The following is a 9,798-nucleotide window of genomic DNA, read 5'->3' as shown; positions in this document are numbered from 1 at the left end:
GTCAGGGAAAACACTTTGATGCGTATTCCCAATTTGACTGTTCAGCTAAAATTTTCCTTCTTTAACAAATTTAGCATAGATCTTTGTGTCTGTTTTTTCCTAGGTTGGGCTGTCAGCTGGAATCTTATAAATGAGTATATGAAAGTTCTTGTTCGAGTATAAGTTATGTGAAACTATGCTGCTGAAATGTTAGGTCCAGGACATATTTATATATATAAAGTTATAAGATAGCCTGCAACAAGAGTTATGACTCTTAATTTAGGAAGTAGCAGGCCTCAGGCATAACGCAGCTCTTTGAAAATTTCAGTTGAAAATTGTAAACAGAAGAAACAGAAAACACAAAAATGCAACACAAAAAGTAATGAAACACAGGAATAAATTAGTCTCACTTCTAGGTGCTTTTTCCTCTGTCTTTCCACGTTCTTTACTATACAGAGGAAAACGAAAACTAAAGACTGGAAAGACATTTTAAAGGCTTTTTTGCAGGTGCCAATACAACTAGAGAGAATGCATTAGTACATTTTAGATCAGCTGAAATATTATCAATCGCTTTCTTATGCATAATCATCACAGACAGTACACACATGTGATTCATCCAATAAACTTACTGGACTCAAATTTAGATGCTTTTGTCTAGCCTCTGCTGTTTCCAAATGCAGTTTCCACTGCCTGAAAAATATGGTATGAAAAAAACCCACTATAACATATTCCTTATAGACCAAACAATATCCAAACAGAAACCTGATATGATTCCTGAATTACAACTCAAGCATTTAGAAAACACTGTGTATTAAAACAGGCCCAAATCACAAGGAGTGATCACTCTGGAGGTAAATCATGCTGATTTCCAACCCAAAGAAATTAATCCCTAAGCAGCTAGAAATCATACCAAAGGTAGCATAGTCTCATAACACAGACTTTCTAATAACTCAATCAAGATGCAATAACAATATGGCAGCAATATACTTGGAAGTCCTCTTATGCCTATAATAGTGGAAAAATTAAGAGTTTAATTTATCACACAATAGGATTAGGGTAGTACTCACCATTAGACAAGCTAAGTGGTACAGAACTTCCTCAAGCACTGCCTCTGCCTTTGGAGAATGAATTGTAAGGCACCCCAGCTACAACAAGCCCACTAACCACATTGCTTCCAAGTCAGGGTCCTGAGATACAAGGAGCTACTCTGCACCTAAGTAGTAGTTTTCAAGATGGCTAGCACCTGATTCAAGTCACAGGTGTAGTCAATGCACACTGCAGCAGTCCCAGGCAAGACAAACTAGGTGAAAAGAAGTACAGAAAGGCTGTAATAAACAAGTTCCTCGTGGCTGAACCAGAGATACAGGTTCTCTTCAACAACACAGCCTCTGAGGAATAGTGAATTCACCTTCTACAGTAGCATCAGTACCAGTATGTAACCTTCATTTTCTTTACTGTTTATAGAAATTGCTTTTGCATACATATTTCTTGTGGTGTTTTTTTTCTAGCTGAGTCTGGCCTTTATTTTCAACTCATGAGTAATAACACTTTTACTAAATAAAATAAAATAAAATAAAATGGCACTACTTCTCAAGTAGGAAATTGATGCCATTTTGTACATTAACACATTTCGATACAAGACCCCTCGAACCACGAGGCCCTTGACATTACCCAGTCTATCACTGCACATATGCATGCACACATGCATGCACATGTAGTCAGCAGATCATAGAAGGCAGCTCTATTAGCTCCCTAAATACTCTTTCCTGTATTCAGTAGAAATACCCTTTTCCAATCTGCGAGATCAGGTACATTTTTTTGTACATTTTGTACATCTGTCATCCCCCATTATTAATAGTTAAACAAGTTGAATCAATGCAGGCTGAAAATCATTGCCCTCACTAATTGAAAGTGGCAGGAAAAAAAAAGAAAATGTCTCTCTTTACACCTGTAGCTAAAAAAAGGCTTTCAAGGTATAGAGGTGATCTTAGGGGCCTAAAAGTTTGAAAATATCCCTTACCATACTTTGCTTCCAAATTTAACAATGCTCCTCATTACTTTTTCCTGTAGGCCGATGTCTGATTATTTGGTACACTATGGATCTACTCTTCCAAAAGTCCTACCCTCCACTTCAAAATCTTAGCAGAGGTTCCTGCCAGTTCCTTATTTCACATGCTGAAATAAGACACTGCAGGCAGACTGTGAGGTATCTTCCAAACACTCCAATCTGAATATCCCATTCCCTGTTATACTAAAAAGAGATCTCACAGTCCACAAAAGGACCAAGTATGCGTGCTAAGTATGCCTTGCAAGAAAGCAGAGTCTAAAGCTCAGACCCTGTAAACTAAAACTCAGAGGGATCTTCTTTCAAATAAATGGGAGAGACTGCATCTTTATGGATTAAATGACATACTGTTGGGTTTTTGTTCTCTAGAAAATTCCAATTTCCTCTCAGGCATTGGTTAAACTCTTACAGCAATAGAAATTCCGACTCAGAGCAAACTCTCCCCTGGATCTACCCTCTCTAAGACATAAGTCTACATAGTTAGTAATGAACTATCATTGCACAACTCTTTATGCAGTGCTATTTTCCTATTCCAAGCCACAGCATGATCTATAAACACACTGCAAAGTCGAAGCTGCTGCCCAGGGTATATAAGGAACAAATATGTAGCCTTTTCTACCTCAAAGTAAGCTGCTGGGAAAGGTAATTATGCCCTTCTTGTCTGTGATTGGCCAGCTTCCTGTGTATGGATGTGTGAGCTTTCATTTATTACCTCCTGGGTTACCGGCACAAGGCTGCAAAGGAAAAGGGTTTTCTAATGGGATTATTTTTTTTCTGGAAAAGGAATTAAAATAGCAATGAGACAATTTAAATCACAAACAGTGGTACTTCCCAATCTTCCTCTCTATCTAATACAAAAACTAATACAGCTAAAAGTTCCAGAGGAATAGTCTGGGGTGGATTTCAACCCCTCTCTATTGTCTACTCCCTTCTAAATAATATGTGCAAAGGGCAGAAGTCTGTGCAATCAAGGTAGAGTAAGACTTTAAGTAACATGATTTTAATATTCATAAGGGTTTAACTTCTTAGACACTACTTATGAAATCTTCTATTACATCATAATAACAGTCTTAAAAGGAAGTCACATAATGTGAAACCTACCATTTTTACACCAGTAGAAATACTTTAGAGCTATATTCAGAACCTGTTTCCATAGCTGGGTCAAAATGACCTGCCAGTCCCTAAAAAGTATCAAAAAACAATGAAATCCAGAGTTTGTGGAGGACAGTTGCAAAGAGAGTAAATTCGTTGCAGAAATAACAATCATACACTAAAGCTTTAGCCTAAAATGCATTTTTCATCACAATACCTTGCATAGGCCCTCACTAAGTCATATCAGAATTATCAAAAACTCTTACCTATTTCATTGGCCTAAAGACTGCTACACAGCCTTATATTGTTAGCTCATATGTGAAGAAGTTTATAGCAGGAGAGAAGGAAAAGGGTTACTCCAGTTCTTTCAGACACCACCGCATGTCCCAGATGACCTGATCTCTCCCTTTCTTCTTTACTGGAAAGGAATTTTTTCTTGGTCACACTTTGTTGTACAAGGGAGGGATATTCCCCAAGAAAAGGAACATGACAAACTAATTAAAACAAGGTTATATTGTACAAACTACAGATCAGTGTCTGCTGAAGGTATCTCTCAACTGGTTCTTTCTATAAAGAACTTCCAGTTAATTTAACTTGTTTACAATATAAATATATTGGAAAATAAGTGCTCTTGAACATCAATTATAAAACATTTTTTTATTTGGATAAATTAAATTCTACATGATTCTGAACCATTAAGCATGATGTATCTGAGCTTGGGAAGACAAGAGGGTGTAGGGGCTGCAAGATACTGTCAAGTGCTTGTGTGCACCACTGTCCTCTGCTGGAGGAAATCAGCCTCACTCACGTGTTTGTGACTGATCAACTCCTGCTGGCAGTAGATGACATAGAGCAAAGATGACATAAGCAACAGTTTATGTTCATTCCCATTTAAGCTCCACAGGCCCGTGTCTTAAGATGGAAGGTCATTAATTTTGTCGTCTGTGACACGTAGCTGTGTAAACATTTAAGGTGTTTGCATCTGCCCTGGACAGCGTTCTCTATTGCCGTGGACCTGCAGAGACTGGACCTTGCAGTTCACAAGAAGATCCAAGACTTCAACCGTATGGTACCTTATCATTCGATGCCCAAGGATTGCAAACTACCGCCTATAAAACAGCGGCTGGTTTTGTACCAGCGTGAACCCAGAGGAAAACCACACACAGGCATCTGTGAGGACCTGAGCCGCCTAAGACATTTCAAACAACAGCTACAAGAGAGTCGCGAACGCAGTGCCTGCCTCCAGCTTCAGCATTCCCGGGACAGGCGTTCCCAGACGAGGCACACAACCCGCATTCCCGGTTATCTTTGGCGGCGCCAGGGCGAGCGGCCTGATGGGAGTTGTAGTCCGCCCTCTCCGCTCCGCACCGCCATCCCGGACTGCATTTCCCAGGGGGCGCTTCGGGAGCCTCTGTGCCGTCAGCAGGGCCATGGCGGCCATGGCGGCGCGGGCTTGCGGCGGGGCCTGGCGCCGGGGCTGGCAGCACGGCAGGGGGGTGCCCGGGCCCGCTCTAAGTCCTTTTCCCCGCGGGCAGCGGGCTGTCGCCTGTAATGCGAGAGTCGAGGCGGTGCCAGCGGGGAAGAGCGGGTACGGTGCCGGGAGAGGGGCGGGTGAAGGTGGATCCCCCCTAGGGCATCCCGCCCTCCGGGTGGAGCCGCAGGGTGGGGGCACGGGAGCGGCGGTGACAGGGGCAGGTCCCGGGCTAGGTGCTCTTCTGAGCGGAGTAATGCGTGTACAGCTTGCAGGTGGCTGGCAGCACCTTGTGAACGCGTGTTCGTGTCGCACCCCTCCCCAGAGCCCACACAGTGGTTGCCGCGGCAGCGGGGCCGTGGCCCTCTGGCACGTTCGGCTGCGATAAGAGCCCGCGGCTCGGGCGCGGGAGGACCCGCGTGTGCGGAGTGTGAGCAGCGAGGGCTGCACCAGCGCTCCCGAGCGTGGTTTCAGGGGTCGTGCTGGTCCAGAGGAGGCTGTCTGCCCCAGTGCGGGATTGTGAGACTTTGGGCAGCGTGCGTTTCATTCCTGGTGCAAATGAAAGTTACGGCATAAACAAGTTCTGCTGTTCTTTGGTGAGCCAGAGGTTTTTCTCTGCACAGCTGATCACCTCATGAAAGTTGCGCAGACACCGGCATAAGCGTGCTGCTGATTGTTTAGAGACACTCAGAAACATAATCCTGGAACAAACATGGGTGAAGCTTCACGCTTCTTATCAGCGTTGTTAGCAGGACTCGAGGGCTGACTGCAGCACCTGCCTTTTCCTCTGAGTGTAAGCCAAGACACTGATTAAGCGAAGCCTGGTGTAATTTTTAATGTCAAGATATGATGGAGATGCATTTCTGAAGAATGCTTGAAACAATGAAATGAATTTGTCTCCAAAATTTGAAAAAGCCCTACATTTTTCTCTAGACCTTGAAGCATTTTTATAGATAGTTGAAAACACCAAAGCAAATACTGTGTTTTGGTGAAAGAAAATGTATTCGCTCCTTTAGGCACCTGAACCTTAATCTTTTATGATAATATTATTATACTTAAAGCAGTGATATAAGTGACACCTGCATCACTAGTTTGGTGTTTGTAGGGATGTCCTCTGCTGTTGAAGGGCAGATGGAGAACTAAAATCCTGGTAATGTATTATGTTCACCTTTGGAAGGAACACTGTACTTGATGTATTTGTTTGATGTTTTTTCATAGCTTGCTTATCTCCTGTAGCTATCTGGGTACTCGTGCTGCTGAAGTATTCTGCCATAGAAATGTGATTTCATCACTGAAATATTATTTGTGCCACTTCATTTGTACAAGGCCAGATAATTACTTAGAAAAACTGTCAAACAATTCATACTGTAAAGGTGACCTTTTCCTCTTGTCCATATAAAGGTTATGGATGTGAGAATTGCAATTACTTTTTAGATAATATGGAGAAGCTTTATTCTGTGGAATACGCTCAGAGAATAGTAGCTCTCTAGTTGAAATGATGATTTCTCTCTTACCAGATTACTAATGTTTATGCTAATATACTGCTAACGCTGCTCTGGAGAGCCACCTTTCCCAGCATGCAAGTGACTAGCTGGCAAAGAATACATAATTTATTATGCCACCTGTCTGTTGGAGATTTATCAAACTACCTGAGAAGTAATTCATATTTATGATGATTTTGTGATTTTCATGAGGCACCAAATTAGGGTTCATCCAGCATGCAAGTGTGCCTCATTAATTTCTCTGAGATTTCTCATGTAAGGAAAAATTAAAAGTTTCAAACCATTACATTTCCTTTTTTTATTACATTCTTTTTTGCGTATAATGAAGACACTTTGCCATATAGTCCCCCCATATATTGTCAAGTAGTCTCATTTCTGCAGTATTGCAGCACAACTTTTTCCATTACACTGTAGATGTATTTGCAACATCATTTACAATATTTTTACAATTACATTTTAATTTTTGTTAATAAATGAGGAGTTTTTAATTCTTGTATTTCTAGGTGTTTGTGGGTTTTAATGTCATCTGTATTTAAACTGTTTTTCCCTCCTCTTCTTTCCTTTTCAGTCTTGCTCCATGGGTACCAGTCGTGGGTCTGGAAATTCATGCACAGATCAGTTCCAACTCAAAACTTTTCTCTGGTTCCCAAGTCCAGTTTGCAGCACCTCCTAACTCTTTGGTGTCTTTCTTTGATGCTTCTTTACCAGGAACTTTACCAGTAAGTTAAGCTACAGTTTAATTTATGTCAGGATTAATGTCAGACAACTTTGCATATGTTTCTAATATTTTATTCTTCCCAAGATTTGACTATGGAGCTGCTTTCACCTAGTTGTCTAATTTCTGGTTGTTTGATAACCTGAGATGCCTAGTACAGTTTCTTTTCAATTTCCTCACTCCCTGGTTATTGCCACAGATACTTGATATCCTCTGCAAGGGAAAAAAATTAGGAGTGTCTTCAACATGCTGAATGAATCGCAGTATTTCTCTGAGGCCAGAGGGGGTGTATTTGGTTAGTATGCCACACAGGAAATTCCTTAAATATGAGAGATGCTTAAAGCCCTATGAGAGAAGAATATCTTAGATTTCTGAGTGGCCATTTGATGTTACTTTGCCATATGTTTGTTTATGTAGCTGTCATTCGCCGTTTGGAATGTCTCACTATGGAGGTACTTTGCTTCCTAAGTAGAAAGTCTCTGACTTAGGAAAGTGTAAACCATTGCTATTTCCAGAGCAAAGCAATTATTAAAAAAGTAATCTCTGTGAGACATTGTGGAATAATAGGTCAGAATAGCTAGCTAGCACTTAGCAATGAGGTTTATTAGTGCAAACATAATAAGTGTTTGAATTCACAGCTTAATTATAACCGTGATGGCTATGACAGTACTGCTCTAGAATTCTCTGAGAATTTAACAAGTTTAATAAAAAATTAATGGTTAAAAAATTATAACATAACCTCTTGCTATACAGTGAAAATAAATATTGAATAGACTTACTATTGCCACATGCAACAAGCATGCAGAGACTATAATGGGGTCTAATTATTTAATGCAGAAGCATTTCACTGAGTATATGCATTAGAGTGGAGGTTTGAATTCCAGTTGCAGATATGTATTTTTTTAATCTAGTGAAAGCTTTTCATCACCATAAAACAGCCTTAAATAATACTCTGAAACTGAGGATTAACTTATGGCTGAATTTCTAGAGTCTCAGTATATGTCATGTGATCCTTAAAAAGGGAAATTATTTGATATTTTCATTCTGTATTTGCAAAGGTATTGAAAACTAAGGAAGTGAAGTTTAGATGTCGATAAAATTTAGGCTTCAGTCTGGTCACAGTGGCAATTCAGGGCTGAGTTTCAGACCTAACTATATGGAAATTCTGGAAACTTTGCAGAGATAGTGTGAATCTTACGCAATCATTTGGTTTTAAAAGAATCTAGACTTAAAGACAGAAAATGAGTTCCTTTCATTTGGGGCAGAGCTAGGTTAGGTAGTCACAAAATATAAAAGAGTTCAAGATTGTGGTTTTAGACCATCTACTTAACCTTCTGTTAATGCACAGAAATCCTCTTAAATTGTCTAATGCTTATCTTTAGTCGAGTAGAAAAGCTGTTCTTGAGTGAAGAAAAGTTAGTGTTTATGAAGAGCTTAATTTTTCTGTATGTTACTATTAAGGGTGGTGTGTATGTGTGTGTCTTTTTCCTTTATTAAAAGTGCTTTAAAATGAGGCTTGTTATGACCTTTGCGAGAAACCCCCAGTACGTGGGGGCTTCGGTAGAGAATATAACTACACCTGAAAAGCAAAAAAGCCAGGACGGTTAGGTTCATTTGAAAGTGGTGATGCTGCGTTAGGTTCTACCAACTGCTTTTATCTATACAAAGAGAAGAAATATTTTTATTAGTGTAGTATTAGTGAACATAGAGTTGAAAGTGAATGTTACGAAATACACGTTCCTGCATGTTGGAATGTGATGCAAAATCCAGTCAGTAGTCATAGCTTTATTTTCCCATTGTACTTGCACTGGTCAGAGACCAGTGTTTGTTCTGGGATCAGTTGGGCTTGTTTTCCATGTGTAAACTTTTATATGGCAGTAGTATCTAAAGAAGAATTGGATTTTGAGGCATTTTGAGAGATGGAAGGTCATTTTTGAAAATTCAAAGTATTTGTAAAAAAAAAGCAAACAAACAAAAATCGTTTTAACAAATGTTACTAGGTTACTGCCTAACAAGACTACTTAGAAGGTAAATATTTGGCCTTTCCTTTGGACTCTGTTTTGTTGAGAAATGGAAAAAATAGGAGGGAAGTTTTTATACAGTAATTGTGCTGTCCCTAGCAGAGAATAATTGCTGTTTTAAACTGAGAACTGTAGGGACAGATTTCATTGTCACAGGGATTAAATTTACTGTGTGACCACAAGATGGTTTTGATAGACAGTTGTGCTAGTATTTGCCACTTCTCAATGGGACCAGAAATAATGGTGCTATTAGCACAGGGGAGCTTTTCTGGTTACCATACATTACTGGGTCACTAATGAGTGTAGGCGTGAGCCTTTGCTGTGCTCTACTCAGGAGGGGTGAAATTAGAAGAATGTATTTAGCTGTCCTCCATCTTTCCTCTTCATATTTTCTTCCTATAATGTTAACACAGCTTATTTTATGCTCCTGCTGCAAGTAGGCCTTAGGAGGACCATCACAGTGTTAGTGTCATGACCATTCCACTGTGCTGTGCTCATAAAGTGCCTCTGAGATACAGCTATAAGCAAGAAGAGCTATGCGGGTGCACTCCTATTTGGCGTGAGACAGAAAATAATTATTATAGAATCACAGAATCATGGAAAGGACCATGATTGAGTGGAAAGAACCTTAAAGATCATCTAATTCCAGCTCCCCTGCCGTGGACAGGGATACCTTTCACTAGACCAGGTTGCTCAGAGCCCCGTCCAACGTGGCCTTGAACAATTCCAGGGATAGGGCATCCACAGCTGCTCTGAGCAACCTGTGCCAGTGCCTCAACACCACCCTCACAGTAAAGAATTTCTTCCCAACATCTAATCTAAACCTGCCCTCTATCAGTTTAAAGCCATGCTCTATCATTACAGGCCCTTGTAAAAAGTCCCTCTCCAGCTCTCTTGTAGGCCCCCTTTAGGTACTGGAAGGCTACTGTGAGGTCTCGCTGGAGCCTTCTCTT

General features: G+C 40.5%; 1 protein-coding gene across 1 annotated transcript in view; it reads left to right on the top strand.

Moving 5' to 3' along the window:
- The first annotated feature begins 4,566 nt into the window (after positions 1 to 4,566).
- Positions 4,567 to 9,798, top strand: part of GATB (glutamyl-tRNA amidotransferase subunit B) — a 43,225-nt gene continuing 37,993 nt past the window's right edge. The window contains exons 1-2 of the mRNA XM_027721674.2: positions 4,567 to 4,724; positions 6,678 to 6,828. Coding sequence (XP_027577475.2) covers positions 4,567 to 4,724; positions 6,678 to 6,828 — 309 coding nt within the window. The remainder of the gene's footprint in view (positions 4,725 to 6,677; positions 6,829 to 9,798) is intronic.

Source organism: Pipra filicauda, unplaced genomic scaffold (assembly GCF_003945595.2).
Source record: "Pipra filicauda isolate LSUMZ 115617 unplaced genomic scaffold, ASM394559v2 scaffold17_size4572894_pilon, whole genome shotgun sequence".
NCBI lineage: Eukaryota > Metazoa > Chordata > Aves > Passeriformes > Pipridae > Pipra > Pipra filicauda.
Note: the sequence above shows the minus strand (reverse complement) of the source record. Positions and strands in the feature narration are given on the sequence as shown.